The 23,628-nt window shown below is 38.6% G+C and overlaps 1 protein-coding gene across 5 annotated transcripts in view; it reads right to left on the reverse strand.

The window, feature by feature from the left end:
* PRELID2 (PRELI domain containing 2) overlaps window positions 1–23,628 on the reverse strand; it is a 65,662-nt gene that overhangs the window by 24,050 nt on the left and 17,984 nt on the right. For all 5 annotated transcript variants that reach the window (XM_042938354.1, XM_042938373.1, XM_042938385.1 and 2 more), the window contains 2 exons: window positions 22,650–22,810; window positions 7,313–7,418 (listed from right to left, as the gene is read on the reverse strand). In XM_042938354.1, coding sequence (XP_042794288.1) covers window positions 7,313–7,418; window positions 22,650–22,810 — 267 coding nt within the window. The remainder of the gene's footprint in view (window positions 1–7,312; window positions 7,419–22,649; window positions 22,811–23,628) is intronic.

Consider the following 23,628-nt stretch of genomic DNA (forward strand, 5'->3'; position numbering starts at 1 on the left):
ATACATACTCAATGGAATACTACCCAGCTACAACATTGATAAACCCTGCAACCATTATGTTAAGTGAAATAAGCCAGACAGAAAAACACAAATATGGTACAATTCCACTTCCATGAAGTACCTAAAGTAGTCAAATTCACAGAGACAAAAAATAAAATGGTGGTTGCCAGGAACTAGGAGGAGAGAGGAATGGGGAGTTACTATTTAATGGCTGCAGAATTATTACTTAGGAAGATGAAAAAGTTCTGGAATTGGATGGTACTGATGGTTGTACAACACTGAATGCACTTAATGATGTCAGACTGTAGACTTACATATAGTTAAAATGGTAAATTTTAGGTAACATATACTTTGCTACAATAAAAAGGTTTTAATGTAGTTTTTAATCCTGGGGGGGGGGAATCAGGAGATCTTTTCTGTAGGTCTACCTCTACCTTCTTGAGTCACGATTTTGGCGAGTCAAATAACATCTTAAAAACTCATGCTTCCTTTTCTGTAACACCCTGCTTCCCAAACTTGCACACCAACACGTGTACTCAAGAGCCTCTTCTCTGTTGTGCCCCCAAGAGTCTGAGCCAGCAAGTCTTGTGTGCAGCACTTGAATCTGGATTTGATCAGCAGCTCAGGAAGGGAAGGACTTTTCATTCTGAGAATCCATAATTCCCTGACCTTTCCAACTGATGGATGACATTTTCCACTGCATCTTTTCTATGTTGCCAGCCAAACCATTCCCAACATCATCTTCACGTGTACCTTTTCTTGAGGTATAACTGGCATACATTATATTAGTCTCAGGTGTACCACATAATGAATCAGTATTTGGATATATTGTGAAATGATTACCACAGTAAGTCTATTTAACATCAGCACCACACATAGTTGCAGAATTCATTTTTCTTGTGATGGGAACTTTTAAGATTTACTCTCTTAGTAACTTGCAAATGTGCAATACAGTAGTAGTAACTACAGTCACCATGCTGTACTTTATATCGCCACATCTTTATTTTATAACTGCCTTTGGCAACCACTAATTTATTCTCTGTATCTATGAACCTGGCTTTTGTTTTTGTTTTAGATTCTACAGATCAGTGAGCTCATATGTATTTGTATTTCTCTATCTGACTTATTTTCCTCACCATGATACCCTCAAGATCTAACCATGGTGTTAACAAATGGCAAAATTTCATTCTTTTTTATGGCTGAGTGACATTTCTGTGTGTGTGTGTGTGTGTGTGTGTGTGTGTGTGTGTGCACGCGCGCGCACGCCACATCTTTTACATCTTTTTTATCTGTTCATCCATCAGTGGATATTTAGGTCATTTCCATATCTTGCCTAATGTAAACAATGCGTTATTTACGTGGGGGTACACCTATCTTTTTGAATTAGTGTTCTCATTTTCCTTGGATAAATACCCAGAAGTGGAATTGCTGGATCATACGGTGGTTCTATTTTTAATTTTTTAAGGAACCTCCATACTGTTTCCCATAGAGGCTGCACCAACTTACATGCCCTTTTTTTCCATGAGGGTTCCTTTTTTTCCACATTCTCACCAACACTTATTATTTCTTGTTTATTGATACAAGTCATTCTAACAGGTGTGAAGTGGTATCTCATTGTGATTTTGATTTATATTTCCCTGATGATTTGTGATGTTCAACATTTTCTCGTGCATCTGTTGGCCATCTATATGTATTCTTTGGAAAAATGTCTATTCAATTCCTCTTCCCATTTTATTGAACATTTGTTTGGGTTTTTGTTGCTATTGTTGTTTTGTGTATGATATAATAAAGTGGTCCAGTTTCATTCTTTTGCATGCAGTTGTCCAGTATTCCCAACACTATTTGTTGAAGAGACTGTCTTCATGGTTTCTCTGTTGTAAATTAGTTGACCATATATACATGAGTTTATTTCTGGGCTCTCTATTCTTCCCCTTTGGTCTGTGTCTGTTTTTAGGCAATACCATAATGTTTTGATGACTACAGCTTTGTAATATAGTTTGAAATCAGGGAGCACAATGCCTTCAGCTCCTTTCTCAAGAAGAAAGGCTATTTGGGGTCTTCTCTGATACCATAGAGATTTTAGGGCTGTTTATTCTATTTCTGTGAAAAATGCCACTGAAATTTTCTTTTGTAATATAAAGATATTTTCAAAACAAATAGCACAAAAACAAATCCATAGTCCATATTAAAACAGAAAAAAAGGATATATCATTATAGTAAAAATGGCAGAAACACCAGCTAAACACACCCTCAAACCTGCATGGAAGTCCCGAATTTAGGCCAGGTGGAATCTGGATAAAACCAGAGGCTGGCAGCTCTGAACAGAGCCATTCAAGACCTTTTCAACAACCAACATCATGGCCCCTCGTCCCTGTAGTCCATGCCAAGTCCTTCCATGGCAACTGAGTTCCGTGCTTCTGCATTCCTCCATCTTTACTGTAAACCCCACAACTCCTTGCTCTGGCTCTATCGAGCACACCACATCTGGCCCCACACAAGTGGCTGCTTGAGGGCAGAGTGAGTGGATGTGGCAGTGTGGTATTCATTAACAGTACACTCTGGAGTCAGAGAGGTTTGGGTTCAAATCCCAAGTTCACCACCCACTAATGCTGTCACCTTGAGAAAACTGCTTTGTCATTTGGGACCTCAGTTTCCCCGTGAATGAAAGAGGAAGAAGAGTTCCTATGTCATAAACTTGTTTAGAAAATTAAGGTAATGTGTGCCATGCGTAGGGCATGGCATCAAGTAAGCTCTTGTAAGTACCAGTTGTTATTTGAAAATCCTTCCCAACACTGATCATAGTGCTGAGCACTGACCCTCACATGGGGTTCAATAATTCTCACCATCAGCAGATGTTTATTCATTGCCTGTCAGGCCTTCCACCCTGAGCTAGAATCTGTGAAGTAAAGCTGTATAAGGCACAGCCTCCACTCTTATGAATTGTTTCATTCCTGCTTGTGTCTCCAGCACCTTACCCAATGCCTGGCACACAGGTGATACTCAAACTGTTTGTGGAACTACACTTCTGAGTTTAAAATCTATTGGGTGTTCATATGGGTTTGGAAAACAAACAAACATGCAACCATAAAAAGAAAGTATGAAAAGAAGTATGTGAGTAGGTTTGTTTTTTAATTCTTGAAAACAAAAATAACACCTTACATATATTTGACCTGTGTTCTTCAATCTGCTGAAAGCTTTCAAACATAGTTTTCATACCTATGTTCGGGAATGCATTAAAGTTTCCATCTTGTTGACAAGTACATACAGGATCAGGGGAATAAAGTGATTTGTGCCACATTACAGAGATGAGCTTTAGTGGGCTATAAGTTCAGAACAGCTTCTATTTCAAAAGCATAGCTCTTGACTTGGCTACCAGGGGGTAATCTCCATTCTCCTGCCCACATACTTCCATTCTCACAGAAAAGGGAAGTCCGAGCAGTATATGAAAAGTCAGCATTTGTGTTAGAAGGGCCCCCAAATTGTATGTCACCTCAAAGTAGTGAAAGGAGGACAGAAAAATAATTGCACAAGCCACCAGAGGCACAGAAATACAAGTGACCTCACCTCGGGGGTTCATATCTAGGGCCAGCTTTTAATTTACAAACACAAAGATACTTAATTTGCGAGTGTCTCATTTTGCTTTTTCTAGAAAAAAATAGATATCAGATCCCACCTTTACCATCACTAAACAGTCTCAAGAATAAAGTCCTAAATAAACTCACCTAAAACACTCTCAGGATGACTTCCACAGAAGCCATTTATTCAGGCTCAACTGTGAAGGTTTATCAGGAAGTCAGGCTGATACCCGAAAACATCCCCACTTGGCTAAAAGGTAAAAGACCATTTAGCACAAGTGGCTTCTAAGATTGAAAAGCTAACTCATTAAGCCTCTTAAAAAAAAAAAAAAAAAAAAGAGGAAAGCCAGAAAAGGCAAAACCTCACAGGAAAAATATATTCTTACTTCTGAGCAAAAGCAAGAATACGCAGGAATTACTTGGGTTTCTCACTTTAAAAATTTAAAGTCACTTCAGGTGCCTCGTGGCTCAGCTGGTTAAGCATCTGACTCTAGATTTCAGCTTGGGTCATAATCTCACGGTTCTTGAGTTCAAACCCTGCATCGGGCTTTGAGCTGGAAGTGTGGAGCTTGCTTGGGATTCTCTCTCTCTGTCTCTCTCTCTTTCTGTCTCTACCCCTGCCCAGGTCTCTTTCAAAGTAAATAAATAAACTTAAAAAATTTAAATCCACTTGATGATTTCCAGATAATACTCATCAGAAACCAAATGAGATATAGCTGTGCATTCTATCTCCTTTCTACCCATTTCCACATGAATGTAGGACTGCTGCCCAAGCTATGATGGGTTGAGGGGAATTGGAATTAAGATTCATAAAACTCCCTCTCTGCCATCAAGAACATACAATCTACTGTGATATCACACCAGAAACCCTTGGGAGTATTTACCCATCCCACCACCCTTTTCCCTGGGACATGACTTCCCACCCAATCCAGTCACGACCTGGGATGAGCCATATTCGTAAAACCTGACGTCTACCCTCCTGGCTACGCTTGACCTATGAAATGCCCACAAGAGTCCCTTCCAAAGAATTTGAAAATGAATGAAATAAGCAGACAGTCTCTTGGTTGGCCAAAACTCTATACAAGATGTACACCTGGACTGTAGAGGCCCACATGATAAGAAAGAGAATACAACAGATGCATACTCTTATAGACAAGTGCTGAAGAAGGAATAGTATCTGGGTTCCTGGCATCTCTCAGTCCCAGGGCAGACCATTCTGAAGCCTGCCCGCCTCACGGCCCTTGTACCCTTACAATGAATGAGCTAGCCTAAAGTAGTTTCTATTACTTATAACCAAAGAGTCCTAATAACTACAGAGAAAGTAAGACTACCACACAAATGCATCTGATACACAGCAAAGGTGCTGAGTGGGCAAACCATCTGCTTTGTTTATCTGAAAAATCTTGCAGAGTAAAGTGGCAAGGGTAAGACTTGTAAAACATGGGGATGTGAGTTCAGACTCCACCTTTTGCTCTCCTTATGACCTTGAGTAAATCCATTTAAAAGCCCATGCTTACCACAGAGCCTAGCAAAAAGGGGGTGCTCCACGTATACGTGTAAGAAAAAGGCAGACAAGCAGCCACCCACATATTAGGTGCACTTAACTCTTCCAAGACATTTCTCATCGATAAAATGGGACTAATAATGTTCACTTTATGCATCGCACAGGATCAGAATATCCACAACCACTGTATGGTTAAAAGTCATTACAAGGTTCAGATTGATGGACAGGTCGAACATAAACCCATCTGAATTAATCAAAGACTATTTATTTATCTAAAGCAGGGGTTGGCAAACTATATAGCCCACAGGCCAGATCCAGTCCACCACCAGTGTTTGTGTGATCCACAAGAATGGTTTTCACAAATGAACATTTGCAATTTGATGGTAGGGAACACTAACTCTGAATGACAATTTAGCTAAACGTTATGTTCTCCCACAAAATGGAATCCCATTTTTCTGATCAGAAGAACTATATTACAAAAAAAATTCAAATATTATTATATTTTTAATTTTGTAAATAAAAAAAATTTGTGGAAACTTGTTTCTCTCTTGCTATAAAGCCCCAGCATAATATCTCCAGTTTGCTTCTTGGCCCACAAAGCCTAACGTATTTACTATCTAGTTCTTTACGGAAAATTTTTCTCAATCTTGATCAAAAGAGTGTATGATACTCAGGGATATGGCAGTGAAATTATTTCTATCATCAGACCCATTAATTTCACGGTGCAATTTTGTACAACATGTGGGTTTTTACACAGGCATACTTTGCAATATAGCAGAAAAACTTCCAATCATGTGTGAGTGAGTAAGGTCATATCAGACCTTCTAGAAGCCCAGCTATCCACTTCAAGCCCAGCTTCAACAGGCTGGGCCAGTCTGGATATGTGCATTTCTGAGACAGGAATACACCATTAATCTTGACAGTATGTTTATGGAGTACAGTACAGTATCAAACACTCGTTCATCATCCTCAGCCTCCCAGACTAACACATCATGGTCCAGGCTCATTCTTGAACCTAGATCTGCAAAGCGAGAACAAAGGTTTGTTACCCAGATAATCCTGGAGCCACAACAATATTCCTTCAGACCAGCCATTAAACCTATTATTCTACAAGACAAAACAAGGTAACATATGCATAGCATATGTCCTGAGTAAATCCAGGAAGTAAGTGATTATGCCCCTTATCACAATAACAACAACAACAATTTAAAAGTACAATATTATATATAAAACAAGTTAATAAAAATTAAATAATAATTTCTCAATACTTCAGAACACCTGTAATAAGCATATCATAATGCATAAGGAATAGACTTTACCCTAAAGACGTTTTGAAAATAATGCTGTGAAGGCAAGAAAATGAGACATATAAATTTCTCTATATAAGACAGATTAAAAATAGAATAGCTCTATTTATTTATTTTATTTTTACATTTATTCATTTTTGAGAGACAGAGAGAGACAGAGCACAACCAGGGGAGGGTCAGAGAGAGAGGGAGACACAGAATCCGAAGCAGGCTCCAGGCTCCCAGCTATCAGCACAGAACCCAACGCGGGGCTTGAACTCACAAACCACAAGATCATGACATGAGCCAAAGTCGGATGCACAACCAACTGAGCCACCCAGGTGCCCCAAGAATAGCTCTATTTAAAACAGGGTATCAACCTTAGACTCTAAGGTGGTCTCTAAATCACCTTCATGGAACCCTAAACTCCCACAGAATTTGAAAAACACAAGAAGTAACAACCAGGAACTCAAGGTCTCTGTATCTTCTTCATCCATAATAACAGAACAACAAAAATAGCTACTTCAAAGGTTTGTATTAAATAATAAATAAAAATTCTTTTTACAGTGAGTAGTTCATAATAAGTGCTCAATAAATACTAGCTATTATCTTTTTCACTAAATGGGTGTCATCATACTGAATATACTGAAAATGTAATTACTCATTCTGATTATATCTCTTAGTTCTCCATATTATTACATATTCTTTACTGGCATAGTTTTAATTTAATGGGTCACAAATGGCATTTAAGTTTTACTTGGATTTGGATGTATGCAATAATTAGCAAAGATACTTATTTTTGCATCTATTTGTTTATTTTTTATTTGTTTGTTTATAAACTGTATTTTTTTCTCATCGTGTCTGCTCAGGAGCCTTATTCAATAACCCAACGGGAATCTTCATGATTTCTTAAAATAAATATTGGTTCCAAGTAAAAACAAGCTTACCCTCTGGGCTCCCTGTCTTAAGAATGTGCTGGCAAAAGTCTCCAAAATGCAGTTGAGAAAGCCAGCCCCTGTAATTGAAATTCTGCCTCTCTGAATGAACTCTGTCCTGTGTAAAAAAAAAAAAAAAAAAAAAAAAAAAAATCATTGATGTCATTCTACATTTGGATATTTAAACTATAGAGATTTCCCAAAGCATTACCATTTAAAGTCAACACAAAACAATATCCATAATAATTCAATAACTGCCTGTTACAACAAAAGTTTTGTTAAAAAGAGATTTACAGTTTATATAAGCAATTGTTTTATTCAAGTTAAGAATATTTCATGTTGCTAAAAGAGTAAATTTTAATTTTCTCATCACACACAAAAATAATTGTGTGAGAGGTGATGGGTGTGTATTATGGTAATCATTTTGCAATACATACATATATAAAATTATGTTGTACACCTTACACTATGTTATATGCCAATTAAGCCAAGAGAAAAAAGAAAATATATATAGCTTCATTATTCTAAGTGTAACTACTGCAGAATATAGGATGTCTAGTCATAGCTAAGACTACATAATCCCATGTAAAATTGTGATAGTCAGGAGATCTGTACTCTATCTTTAAAATGTTGTTCTTCTTGGGGAGCCTGGGTGGCTCAGTCGGTTAAGCATCCGACTTCAGTTCTGGTCATGATCTCACGGCTTGTGAGTTCAAGCCCCACATTGGGCTCTGTGCTGACAGCTCAGAGCCTGGAGCCTACTTTTGACTCTGTCTCCCTATCTCTCTGCTCCTCCCCTGTTCATGCTCTGTCTCTCCCTCTCTCTCAGAAATAAATACACATTTAAAAAAAATATTTTTAATACATAAATAAAATGTTGTTCTTGACTCACAATAAACTTAACTAATTCCAATTAAAATATATGTATATATTATTATGAATATATATATTCATTTCATGCTGCAAAATGGCCTTTTAAAATTGAGTCTGAGATAATTATCAGATGTAGGACTTTGGTTAGATTACTAAGACTCTCTTAACTCAGTTTCTCATATGTAAAAACAGGAATATTCATAGTATCTTCCATTCACAACTATCTTGAGAAGTAAATATGAACTGTTCCTCAGACACAACAAGCCTTCATTAAATTTTAGCCACTATTACTACAGAGGGAGGGAGACAGACGGTAGACACAGAGACTAGAAAGTTAGAAGCCTGGGATGACTTCTTTAAGCCTTGATTGGAGGGGAGGGGGGCTGAGATAAGGTGTGCCACTCTGCTATTTAGAGTTCTACCAATATTAAATTATCTCCATTTCATAAAACAGAGAACACTTAAGAGTGACATCAGAAAGATGGCAGAATTACCCCCAGGCCCTCACTCCCCCAAGGATGTTCCACCTTACCAATCTATGGACCAACTTGCCTTTGGGAGAACACTAGAACTAGTTAAGAGTTTGCAGGTGAGTACAAAGTCAAGAAGAGCCACACATCAAAGTTATCATAACTCTTATTAGACCTTCTGTCTAATTCTCTAGTAGCGGTAGCCCCTACATGCAAATCGTGCAATCAGTAAAAAGAAGCCTTCAGATTCCTCTTTCTCTCTCTCTCTCTCTCCCCCCCCTCCCTCCCTCCCACACACACACACACACACACACACACACACACACACACACACACACACAGCTATCCTAGCCAATGTGACATAAACAGTCTAGGCAAATAGTCTGTCTAGGCAAAGCAGCCTCCACCTCTTAGATTTAAACCTATTTAAAATGATTTGTTCATGTAAAACTACATCCTAGTGACACTAATCTTTCCTGTCTCTATTCTAGATTAGTCAGAGTAGAATTTTACAGTGATTTTAATATTTAAAAATGAAAAGTTGAGCAGTCTTACACTCTTGGGAGAGATAAACTCTTCAGTCCTCAAGGCAAGTGTAGGTGAGGGATTAATAAAAGTCTCTCTTACATCATATTCTAACCAGTATTTCTTTCTGCTACTTTTGGGAGATGGAAGTGTGCAGAAAAGCACTCTCATGGTTTGCCCACATATCAAAGAATAACAGGGCAGTAAAGCAGGGTCATGCCCTACCATCACTGAAATGAGAGTTTATCCTAGTATATTTTAAGACTGCCAGAGAAGGAAATGTTGCACTTTCCCTCAATAATTCATTGACAAAGCACATCAGACATTTTCTTCCTACTACACATAGCTAACCTAAACCCCTCATGCTAGATAAGCCTTCTTTAAAGCTCCTGTGCAAAACACAGCAGGTTATACAACAATATACAGATTAATTTCAGCTCTTTAAAAAGAAGCAGAAGGAGAAAGAAAAAAAGATGGACGAATAGAAAGATGAATGGACAGAGCTGAAATATGAAAAGAATCTCTGGACATTAGAATCATGGGTGTTATCTCCTTATGTTCTTTTTACTAATTTTCTATAATATATATTACTTGGCAATCACCCAAATAGTAAGGACTTGAAAATCATTTATATATAAACAAAAAGTTATTCTTTTAAAGGCTCTGTGCTCCCAAGAACCATTCTCAGCAAAAGTACATGCTAACTTCTGACTTACCATTCACTTAAAATCTCATTAAGTCACCTCCTTGGCTTTCCCTTTCCAACACTGTATAACCTCTGGTTTTTGTGCCTTTTGTTCTAAGATTTTCTACTGCCCCCAAACTTGTAGTGTTTGTTTCACTCAAGAGACATAAAGATGATTCAAGTTTTCCTACATCTATCTTTTATCTCTGTTATGTCTAAAGAAAGGATTGCATCACGTGATGCTATATATCTGGGGTCACTTTCACTCTTCAAAAACCATATACTAGAGTGTATTATGTATCAGACACTATATTATCTTCTGAGGTTGTTACTTTTTTTTAATTTTTTAATGTTTATTTTATTTTTTGAGAGACAGAGCGTGAGCGGGGGAGGGGCAGAGAGTGAGAGAGACACAGAATCCGAAGCAGGTTCCAGGCTTTGAGCTGTCATTACAGAGCCCAACACGGGGCTGAAACCCACAAACCATGAGATCAAGACCTGAGCCCAAGTTGGATGCTTAACCGACTGAGCCACCCAGGCGTCCCTGAGGTTGTTACTCTTAAAACATTTTCTGTCTTTTATATGTGAGGAAATTGTGTAAAGAGAAGATAAATAACTTGTTCAAGATCATATAGCTTGGTTGCATGTAGATTCAGTATCCATTGCTTCAAAACCCCACGCCTGCTCCTACATCCGTTAAAGACACCATCATCCTCCTAGTCTATGATATTAGAGGCCTCAGCGACTTGGAAGTAAACTCCCTTTCTAATCAACCCAAGCATTTAATCAGTCACCAGACTGTACTTATTTTTCTTCTAACGTCTCTCAACAGTCCGTGTCATTCTCTCCCCTGCTACTGGGAATGCCAGGGGTTAGCATAGCAATTTTCTCTTTCCAGGACCACAACTGCCTCTCAGGGGGATCCCTGTCTCCAGTGTGGACTCTCTATAATCCACACTGCCCAAAGCCAGTTTCCTAAACACATGCTGATCTAGTCACTGACTGTTCACTAAGTCACAGACAATAAACCCTGCATGCTCAGTTGAGATTCATCCATATTATTGCATGTAGCTGTCGTTTGTTCATTTTCATGGCTGCATAGTGTTCCGCTGTTTGAAAATACTCACAATTATTTGTCCATTCTACTGAAGATGAACATTTTATAATGCATCCAGGTACATATGTACACAAGTGCCTCTAGACTACCTAACAGCTGAATTTCTGGGTCTGTCTTTACTAGATGATGTCAACGGTTTTTCTAGATAGTTGTATTTGTACATTTTTTATTGCCTCAATGGCAACTTCAATGGCTAGCCCCTGGTGGAAAATCAATAGCGCATTAGGAACAAAAGCATGGACAGAAGGAAAATGGGTGCAGAAGAGAAGGAAGCAAAAAAAATGGGCCAATTTATAGTTCATCTCAATACTTTTGTCAGGGAAATTGAATCAAGTATCTCAAGATTTCTACCTGCTGACATCAGTAAGGGGCAGCCCTCACCTGGCTAAGAGATAAGACACCACAGTATCTGGAAAATTATGTTAAAAGAGGAGGCTCACTCACTCACGCGGTGCCTGTATCCAGGCCACATCTATTGCTTTGTCCACAGGCAGGCGTAAGTCAACACAGAAGACAATGCAATCATGACAGGGAAAGAACACCTCAAACTTAGGAACACCTTTGTGAAAGTGAATGGCGGTGTGTACAATCAGTCTCCTACTTTTAGGTCATTTAAAAATGTGTTTCCTTCTGGATTTGGGAAAATTAAAAAGAAAAGCTCAGAGGAAATATGGATAAATTAATTCCCAGAGCACGCAGTCACCAGCTCTGAATCCTCAAAATGGCAGTTTCCGGGAAAGCGAAAGCTCTTAATGAGATCCTGTCCTTGAGTTATTGACTGGTTAGGTATGGCAAATCTTGCCTAATTGTTTTCATGATGGGAATTTAATTAAAGTGTCTTCGAGGGGGAAAAAAAGTTCCCACAGATATTCCTGTTGTGATGACATCTCAGTTCTAATCATGGTGATTTTGGAATTCTCCTGTAACCACAGAGGGGTAGCCCAAAAGAAAGGCAGGGTGTGCAGGTCAGGTTGCCTGCTCTTGCCCCTGCTAAGCCCCTGGGTCTAGCAGTCACACAGAGAATACATGAAATCCACCAAGCCAGAACACGTAGTCTGCCCCACCCCATCTGACCAAGCCCATTTATGCCATAATGCTTCTGCAGAGAACCCATTCAATTTACAGAGATCTCAAGTGCTAAGCAGCTGTCAGCCTACACACACACACACACACACACACACACACACACACACACACAGAAAAAGACAACAGAGATTAAGGGTGGAGCTCCTGAAGTCAGATTACCTGGATTCACATCTCATCTCTAACCTGCCTAATAGGCAAGTCCCTGATGCTCTGTGATGTGCAGTCTCCTCAGTAAAATGGGATTAATGACACCTATGACACAGGTTGTTCCAAAGGTGAATAAGGTCTTATGTGTCAAGCACTCGAGGTGATATGGGTAACCATTCAATAAATGTTAGTTAATAATACTAACCCCACTACTATGACTACTCCTACAACTACTAATGCCATTTAATACTACCATCATTATTATTACCATTTACACAAAGACAAAAACAGTGTCTGAGAAGTTAAATGCTCACAGCACAAATTCCAGGTATGGTCAATCCCCAAACCTTCGTACCTCATTAACTTCTAGGTGACACTCAATCACCCTAAACCACTTGGAAATGAATCTCTCCCTCCCATTCTGGCATCCAAAGCCCTTCGGGCTCCAGAGCCCTCTCTTCTCACCAACCTCCTCCCCACCCTGCTATCACACATCACACATACACTCTGCACACCAGCCATGTGAAACCAAACACCCCACTAGCCTCTCTAACCCCCACTCCTAGAGCCCCCCACCCCGCCAAGCTGCTCTAACGCCTCCTGGGAATGGGTTATTAGCAACAGTCCTCATTATTAACAGTGAGCTGCAGCAGGGAATACTATAATGCTAAGGAATAATCAAATGGTGGAATCTCAGGAGCCCGATAGCCTAGTGGAGGTACTTATTTTAGGTCAGGGAGGCTCACTCTCTTAAAGCACAGTGTTTAAGAATTGATAACCAATTATAATAGGTTACACTTGTTAATAGCCTACTGTGGTAAAGCACTGTATTAAGTCCTTTATATACACACATTTCAGTTAATTCTCACAACAATCTTATGAGGTAATACAACCCCATATTACAGATAAAAAAAAACTGAGGTCCAAAGATGCAAATTTGTAAAGTCTCATAAAAATAAGTGACAGAACCACTATTTAAATCCACACGGTTAACCTCAGATCCCCTATCCCCACAATCCTACTACCTAGAAAAATGTCTATTCAGTGCAAGCTTACTGGCATCCTGAGTGGTGGGCAAAGTTTCAAAATCTGTAACAGTTTGTGAACCTGTCCAATCAGAGTCTTATCTTGGGATATCAGGCCTCCCAGTGCATCCCATTTGGTGCTGACTTCAAGGACACATCAGTCGCACCATGCTCACCTCTCAGAAGGGCTACCCACTTAGTTAAATGATCTGATGCCACTGGTTTTGAAGTTCTCAAACATTTAAAACAAGGAACCCTGAATTTTCGTTTTGCACTGGGCCTTGCAAATTGCGTAGCCATTCTTTTTTTTTTTTTTTTTTTTTTTTTTTTGCGTAGCCATTCTTGATCCCAATTCCAAAGTAGGTCTATACAACACTGCCAACTGCCATGCCCTTGGGGAGTTTTCTGAGATGCTTAGAAATGCATGCTTCAGCTTAGCAATACCTAACCTAATAAATGCCTCAAACACATACAAACCCTTAGACTCATATATCTACTTCTAAAAATATGTCCTAAGCAAATAATCTTAGTTGAGGGCTTAGAGCAGCCTATAAAGATATTCCTCACATCATTATTTATAAGAGCAAATAACGAGAAATAATGCAAATGCCCAGCACAGACATTTAATGAAACACACTAGAATAATTTTATCCAACGAATACATCTAAACAACCATAGAAAGTCATTTTAAAATGACACATTTAATAAGGAAAGACAGTCCCAAATGTAATGTTAAATTAATGTAAAAGTCAGAATACTATGTACAATAGGATTCCATGTTTGCAAAAGTGATTTTTCTGCAGAATGAGTAAATAAACTGTAGCAACTACAGTATGCTACCCAACACTGGGGAAAAAAGTACTGATACACCTGGATGAGGCTCCCAGACACAAGATTTAGCAAAAGAAAACTGATACAACAGAGTATGGAGTCCATTCCACATGAAGACCAACAACAGGCAGCATTAAGCTATAAGGATGGAGGTCAGAATACTGGCTCCCTTTGGAGCCGCCAACTACTAGAAAAGCACACACCTGAAGAGGGTATGAACATAATCTGTTTTTTCTTACATGTATTTTGCAACTGTCCTACAATAAGCAGGAAATACGTGTAGAAAACAAACAAGAAAGATTATTTTAACGTATGATAATAAAGGACACCTGGAGAAAGACTCACCCAAACTAGACCTGTATGAGGGGCCAGGTTTTCCTACCTTCAGACAAGAGTCTGTTGAGTCATCCTAGAGCAGAGGGATATTACCCCATAAATTATCCCCTAAATTCCTCCCAATTCTCCAACCCTCTTGAGGTCAGGCACATAGAATGGAGCTGCCTCCACCTCCTGCACAGAAAAGGTCTCAAAATATAGCTGTTTAAATGCAGACCAGGAAACTGACCTCAGCCTGGCTTTTTTATTCTCCATCTCCTTGCCTAGCTACCACTATTACCCTTGATTGGAAAGACAACAACCAAGCTCCCAGGTGTCAGTTCTCAACCCGATGTAGGAGGCACATCCTGAGACCAAGCAGATGGGCATCAGATTCCTGGTGTGCTGTCTTAAGACCTTTAGGTTGTTCTGCTGGATATCCATGCATGTGATAAAATACTGTCATTTTTAATACTCAACCTATTTATTTACTACAGATGTAAGTGCTGCAAGAAAGAAAATCTAATCAGCACCTCTGATCCAAAAGAGGAAACAATGCAACACAATTTTGACACTAATCAGAGTCACTGAAGTCTCCCTTCTTCCTCCCTTCCTTCCACTAACAACACCTTCCTTGCATAAATTCAAGAAGGCCCTCAACTGAATTTTGTTGAACTTTCCAAGAGGGTGTTTCTAGTAAAAAGTGTTTACCTGTTTGCTGAAGGGCCAGATTATCAACTGGTCATGCTATACAACACTGACAGGTTTCAGCAGTATGTTTGCAGGATACTGACTAATTACCAGGGGCTCCCAAATCTAAGTGCACAACAGATTCACCTGAAGAACTTAAGAACCATTGATTCCCAAGAGACAGCCCCAGGCCTACACAACTAGAGCCAACACAATGAATCTACATGTTTAACCTTCCCCCTGAATCCTGCACTGATACACAGCCCAAACCAAAGGGCAAGGAGGATGAGAATAAAAAGTCAAAAGGCACCAACTAAGGTATTTCAAAAGTTCTTACTCATAAATGGCATCGGATGCTCCCCCTAGCCCAACATCCTTGTTTCCGATTCAATCATCACCTCTATTTCAATAAAACAGCTTAGTCTGCTTTTCAAAGTTAGTACCTTTAAGGGGCCCCCTCCCTTTGAAAACAGCATTTACTCACCATTAGTTCCAACAACTTTCATTGTCTACTGCCTTATACCCTCCAAGTATAGAGCATTCCCCTTTATTGTCTTCTTAAATCTTCACATTATGAGGGAGTTCAGGCCAGCTTTGTCCCTTTTCCCAAAGTCAAACTGTATATATAAGTGATCAAGCAGCAAAAATCAGAAGCAAGGTCTCCTATTAACAGTTCAAGATTTCCTCTACATTGAATCCCTACCAAATCATATTGGACGTTCCCACTTTGCACTTGCCCCTCCTGACAATTCCATCCCTTTTCACTTCCCTCATCCCCATTTCAGCCCATAAGAAGCAAGACCTGCCATTCAGTGAACAAACAACACAGAGCACTGTCTGCAAGCAGCTGAGCACTGACCTACAGTGTCCTCGGGATCCTAGTATACACAGGATGGGGAGGGTATCCTCAGTATACACCAGGATAGGGAGGCAGAGAAGACTCCAACTATGTAAACACAAATATAAAAAGCACATGAGTACCTTTTCCAGGGCAGTGTTACTGAGCCAAAAATCAGATTCCTGCCCAGATGTCATATTTACACAGAAAAGGCCCTGTTGCTCAGTTTCTGTAACTGGCAGTGCATTCTGGTAATTGTCTGATCACCCACTGGTGCCCTGGAAATTAAGGCCAATATGAGCATAGGGAGTCATGTTTTGGGATGAATACGGTGGTATTTATCCAGGCTATTTGATAACTATACCCTCAAGCCCTTTACTGTTAGGAATGGAGCTTAGAAATAATTCCTAAGTAAAGTTAACAAAGCCAGAATATTTTAATACTTCAGTGAAAGCAAGTTTGAAGGCCAACCAAAAAGGCTGGTGCCCAACACAAAGAAATCACCAAACTGTCAAATCTGCTACTAGGAAAAAAAAAAAAAAGCAAGGAAAAAATGGATACACACACACACACACACACACACACACACACAAAATGCCCAACAATCAAGCCCCTCAAAACATGCAACTTACACTATTTGTGATTCACCAGATGAACACTCAAGACTTCAGATGTTCTAACGCAGAAATTGAAAATAAAAAGTACAAAATGTTTTACATCTTATTAGAATGAAGAATATTCATGTGTGTAACTTCAATTATAATGAAAATTTTATGAACTAAAAACAGCTGCTCATCCCATTAATTTAATCTGGGTGTAAAGTCTGATTTGGGCATTTTTGTTCCTTTTACTACATTCCAGGAAGAACTTCTTTGATATTTCATAAGTGTGTGTTGGATATATCCAATGTTATTAGCCCACACTCTCCTAGACTGCCCATTTTAAATCTCAGAAATAAGGTTTATATTATAAGCATCAGTGAATAAGCAAAAGCTAGATGGGTAAAGATACGGGCCACTAACATACTCAACGCTGAGCATGAGAGAATGGTCTGGTTCATCTAAAGCAAAAACAAACCCAGCTTGGCAACATCATCAACAGAGTGAGTCTCCACTGATGATAAGAACTAATACCTTGTTTCAAGATAACAGAAAAGTTATGACTTACCCCCGAACTCATAAAGAGCAAAGCCCAAAAAAATACTTTTACAAGGTGACTGTCTTTTTAGAATTGCCTGGATAAAGTAAATGTCCATCATTAAAGCCAAATCAAATGTGTATCCATTACATTTCCACATAGTACTGTAAAAATCAATTAGAAGGTAAAGAATCAGAAACTACTGAATAGATATATTTTTGTAAATAGGACCAAACACAAAATAGTAAGAAATTAATAAGTTTATCTTCAAAAGTAAGGTTTATGCAAGCGGAAAGCATGCCTCTCCCAGTGAGGAGCTCACAGCACCAGAGCTGGTGTGCTTGAAGAAACATGAAATCACAATGTAGCTCTTGCCCAAGAAGGTGCCACAAACTGCAGAGACATCAGCGGGAAGCCAAAAGTGGATCTATCTGAGGAAACATTGATCAAGGCTTCTTGATCTTAAAAAAAAAATTGAAAAAAAAATTGCCCATATTTCATTTTCTGGGTATAGTGGCTAGCCATTCTTCTCACATTCCATGGCAAAGAATGGGAAAGAAAGTAATAACGTGTCCTTCTTTCTTTGATGTCCCCCCCCCAAGACTACCCACTCATTTAGAAAGTCTGCCTAAAATCCCTTGCTTAAATCCATGTCAAGAGCTAAGAAAACAAGTATCCTAGAGTCTAGATCACAACTATCAACACATCATCTCCTGCTCAGAAACCTTCATGTGGCTGCTGGTTACTGAATGGACAAGATCCCTCCTGCATAACCTGGGATCCAAAGCACTCTACAGTTTGATATAAATCAATCCTTTATAAACATCCATATTCCTACCTCCTCACTTTGCTTGAGGTGGGATCCATGATACCTGGACTCACACCTTGGTGGCAACTTACTTTCATCGTGGGTAAGTTCTTTAACCTGAGCTTTAAAACACTGCAGGGGAAGGATCTAGCTTTGACCTTGACACAGTAGGTATCAATAAAGATTGGCCTACTGTCTCAAAAATGTAAAAGAGAGTGTTTGGGACAGGACAAGAACATAACAAAGCAAAGAAAGAAGAAAAAGTGTAATTGGTCAAGCTTTTTTATGTAGCAATCTGATAATATGTATCAAAATATAACATTTGGCCCAGAAATCCAATTTTGCTCTATCTACCTTAAAAGGTTATTGAATAAGTACAGAAACAGGTAATTATAGGGACTTCATCACAGCATTATTTGTAACAACAAAAATACTGAGAAACAATCTAAATGCCAATGAGGGGGCTGGCTAGGTGGCTGAGTCAGTTAAGCATCAGAGTCTTGATTTCAGCTCAGGTCGTGATCTCATGGTTTGTGGGATCAAGCTCCACAGCAGGCTCTGCACCAAAAGCACAGAGACTGCTTGAAATTCTCTCTCTCTCTCCATCTCTTTCAAAATAAATAACTTAAAAATAAATAAATAAATTAATTAATTAATTAAATAAAATAAATGCCAATTAGGAATGAACAAAAAAAATTATGTAAGCAGACACTATTGTTAGGTAATAAAACTTTTTTCCCCAAAACTGTTTAGTATTTTTAACAGGATGTACGTATCCCATTTTCTAGGATCAGAGCATTTAAAAATAATTTTTAAAAAAGACACAAAGGAAAGAAGTCTGAAGAATGTTTTCCTTGGATTCTTGGAGCCAATTATCAGTTTATGAATCATTGATAAAGGTTCAGATCAGAGTAGCCAATAGCCTGGATATTTGAGAAAATAGAGGCTAAAACAAGACGGATGAAAGACTTTTGTTTTCTACATAAAATCAGACAATTCTGTCCTTTTACTACTCCCATGAACAAAAAAACAAAAAACAAAAAAACTCCTCTATTCTCTGGCCACAGCTTTTATACTTAATCCCAAACATCTATGTTTATGTGAAGCTCTTGCCTTGGGGAAGGCTGAGGAAAACAAACTACGGGGTAGTTCCAGGCAAACCCACCCCAGATGCTAATAAGATGTGGCATTCACACTCATTCAGTGTGGGGCTGGAGGATTTCAGAATTATCACTCAAGGACCAAAATTATGAGGAATGGTAATGATTTGCACAAGTGATGGGGCTGCAGAATGGATGTGAGATTTGGGAGTTCTAGTTATTTGAACTTGAGAGTCTTACTATTTCCATTAAAATGACAAGTGAACAAAAACTTCAAATCATACAGAATAACAAAAAACAGTAAATTATCCTCTGAAATCAGAGCTCACAGCAATAATCACTATTAACACCTGGTGCGTGTTATATTTTGCTTTTGTTTTTAAACCTATCTCAAAGAAATTATTTCTCACCCATTATTGACAAAAAAATTTTAAAGGTGTGTTAACTTTTGGCTATAGGGAAATGACCTCTCACCATAAACTTCACCCTTTTAAAGTGTGCAACTCATTGTTTTTGGTTTATTCAAAGTCATGCAACCCATCAACCATCAACACTAGTTCTAGAATATTCTCATCACCCCAAAAAGAAACTCCATACCCATTAGTAGTCACTGCCCACTCTTTTCCTCGTTGCCCATGGCAACCATTAATCTATTTTCCATCCTTGTGGATTTACCAATTCTGAAAATTTCAAATAAAATGACTCCTACGATATGTAGCCTTTTGTAACTGGCTTCTTCCACTTAGCATAATGTTTTCAAGCTTCACCCAAGTTATAGCATGGGTCAGAATTTCTTTCATTTTTATGGCTGAATAATATTCCATGTATAAGTATACCACAATTGGTTATATATTCATCAAGTGATGGACATTTGGTTTCCACATTCTGCCTATTATGAATAACGGTGCTAGAAACACTCCTGTATAAGTTTTTGTGTTTTCACAAAACACGTATGTTTTCAATATTGTACAGAATTGCTGGGTCAAGTGGTAACTCTGTTTCTTTTCTGAGGCACTGAAAAACTGGTTTCCATAACAGCTGTACCACTCACATCCCTATCAGTGCTGTGTGGGGTTCGGCTTTCTCCCCACCCTTTCCAACACTTGTTACCATGTATCTTCTTTATTACAGCCATCCTAGCCATCAAGCCACACTTAAAGTGGTATCTCATTGTGATTTTGATTTGCACTTCTGGATGAATAACGATGTTGAGCATCTTTTGATGCACCTGTTGACCATCAACCTACGTTTCTGGAGGAGTATCTACTCAAACTTTTTGCCCATGTTTTAGTTAGACTTTTTTAAGATTCAAGTATAATTAACATACAGTGTTAGATTAGTTTCAGGTGTACAATATGATTCAACAATTCTATATGTTACTCAGTGCTCATCACAATAAGTATACACTCTCATGTATTATGGATATATATATTACCAGATATATGGTTTACAAGTATCTTCTCCCATTCTCTGGAGTGTCTTTTGACCTTCTTGACAGTCCTTTGAAGCACAAAAGTTTTTAATTTTGATGTCAATTTCACCTATTTTGTCTTTTGTTGCTTGGACTGTGGGGTCACATCTAAGAGATCACTACCTAATCCAAGATCATAAACATTTTTGCCTATGTTTTCTCCTAAAAGTTTTATAGCCTTAACTCTCATTTAGGTCTTTGATCCATTTTCAATTAACTTTGTATTTTTTGTGAGACAGAAATCCAACTTAATGCTTTCGTTTGTGGCTATCCAGTTGTGACAGCACCAATTTTTGAGGAGAATATTCTTTCCTCATGGAATAGTCTTGGCATATAGCTTTTTAAAATCCTCCTTAAAGGTTCTATAGCTTGATGGTGGCCCTGGTTCCACAACTGTGTCAAAACTCTTTGAAATGTACGTTTAGAACAATAAAATTATTGTATGTAAATAACACACTCAATAAACCTAACAACTTTCACAAATAGGACAAATAAGGGATCACATACTTCACAAATACTATACTATCTATAATAAAGACAAACTGGAAACCATCTGAACCTCTATCAAAAAAAATATTTAAACAGATATAGAACAATCACAGGATTGAATATCATGCAACAGTACAATGGAATAAGCTAGGTTTCATATATATTAAATGGATAAAGTTCTGTTAAGCAAAAAAGATTAGTGTACAATGGCTGACACGGAATGAAAGCAACTATGCAAAAAAAGACATACAAAACCAGGCTATACAGGCTCTGTGAATATACATGTAGTACCTAATGGTATCTCTTAAAAGTCTGGAAGAATACTTAGTACACTGATAACAGTCGCTGCCTCTGGAGAGAGCAAACAGGCCCCAAGACTGAACAGGGTGATCAGAAAGGAGTTGACAAAAATGAAGTATTGGGACCTCATCAAAATAAAAAGCTTCTGCACAGCGAAGGAAACAATCAGCAAAACTAAAAGGCAATCGACAGAATGGGAGAAGATATTTGCAAATGACATATCAGATAAAGGGTTAGTATCCAAAATCTATAAAGAATTTATCAAACTCAACACCCAAAAAACAAATCATCTAGTGAAGAAATGGGCAAAAGACATGAATAAACACTTCTCCAAAGAAGACATCCAGATGGCCAAATGACATGTGAAAAAGTGCTCAACATCACTCATCATCTGGGAAATACAAATCAAAACCACAATGAGGTACCACCTGACACCTGTCAGAATGGCTAACATTAACAACTCAGGCAACAACAGATGTTGGCAAGGATGCGGAGAAAGAGAATCTCTTTTGCACTGCTGGTGGGAATACAAGCTGGTGCAACCACTCTAGAAAACAGCATGGAGGTTCCTCAAAAAGTTAAAAATAAAACTACCCCATGACCCAGCAAATGCACTACTAGGCATTTATCCAAGGGATACAGTGTACTGTTTTGAAGGGACACATGCACCCCCATGTTTATAACAACACTATCAACAACAGCCAAAGTATGGAAAGAGCCCAAATGTCCATCGATGGATGAATGGTTAAATATATATATATATATATATATATATATATATATATATATATACACACACACACACACAATGGAGTATTACTCAGCAATCAAAAAGAATGAAATCTTGCCATTTGCAACTATGTGGATGGAACTAAAGGGTCTTATGCTAAGCAAAATTAGTCAGAGAAAGACAAATATCATATGGCTTTACTCCTATGAGGACTTGAAGATACAAAACAGATGAACATAAGGGAAGGGAAGCAAAAATAAAAACATGGACGGGGACAAAACATAAGAGACTTTTAAATATAGAGAACAAACAGAGGGTTACTGGAGGGGTTGTGGGAGGGGGGATGGCTAATGGGTAAAGGGCTTAAGGAATATTCTCCTGAAATCATTGTTGCACCATGTGCTAACTAATTGGAAGTAAATTATAAAAAATAAATTATAGAGGGAAAAAAAAGGCAAGGAGTTGAATGCTGCTATTTTCCCCCATAGAGAAATCTACTTATTAACTACTTGTGTGGTTACAGATTAATAATGTGTAACTTATGTAGTTGTAAACAGAGGTTGTAAGTATGCAATCAAAACTTTTTAATGTATGAGCTCATATGTGCATCCCTGCACCCAATACACACACACGCACGCGCGCGTGCGCGCGCGCGCACACACACACACACACACACACACACACACACACACACACACACAGGGGGTCTTACCAGTTTGGATTTTCCACACTTTCCCGGAAGACAGACTCTTCCTTCATGGATGCATACTGTGTCCATGTAAGACAGTGACTCCGTATAGCCATGTTTCTTTCCTGAGGATTGAGCCACGATTCCTCTTCCAACTGGATACTAGGTACCTTTAAAATGCTCACCTGTCCAACAGAGAGTGGGTGGCTTTCTCAAATGAGGAAGGCTACAGAAGGACGGAGTCCAGAGTTGCTTTTAGTCTTGGATAATTAAAAGGACAAGTGATCCTGATATACAAATGATGGCTCACCAATGGCTGTGACTTCTTGATAATCAAACATACCATGACCTTACTAAATGCTGGTGAGGACATGCAAATGACCCAGGATTTATGCGAGCTGTATAGTCTCTGGCCTGATTTCCCTAACTGCTAAACACTAAGCAAATTATCAGCCTCCTTCGTGTCTCCTCCAGGGCTGGTTATGGCCTTCTTAAATTGATGGACACTAATTGGGCCCACTTATGGGCTCACATGCAAGACAATATCAGATAAAATATTTTCTTCATTTTAAACTCTGTCCAATACCTTGAAATGTATGTTTTCTGAGGTGGAGGAGACATGGGAAACTACAAAGGCAGCACTGTACAAGTCAGAGGTGTCCTTAAATTATTTAAGAATTGAGATACAAGACAAAGTTGAATGTCTTTTTAAATAATAGATTCAAAGGGTGTATATAGGGCAAAGGCAGGGTATAAACCCTGTAGAAAAAGCCAGTCATAATTTGTTGTATTCACTGCAACACATTTTAGCATCTGGAAAATAAAGTTCTTTTTTACTGTCGTATCAGACTTCTTTCCTCCAAAGAATATGACAGAATCTTAATCCAGGATAAGGAAGTGATAGAAGCCATCACTCTTTCTAATACAGCAAACAAGCACAGCAATATCATCTGCAAGCTAACTGGCTTCTACATCACCAAAGGAATCACTTCTGGGTAGAAAT

Source organism: Panthera leo, chromosome A1, assembly GCF_018350215.1.
Source record: "Panthera leo isolate Ple1 chromosome A1, P.leo_Ple1_pat1.1, whole genome shotgun sequence".
In the NCBI taxonomy this organism is placed as follows: Eukaryota; Metazoa; Chordata; class Mammalia; order Carnivora; family Felidae; genus Panthera; species Panthera leo.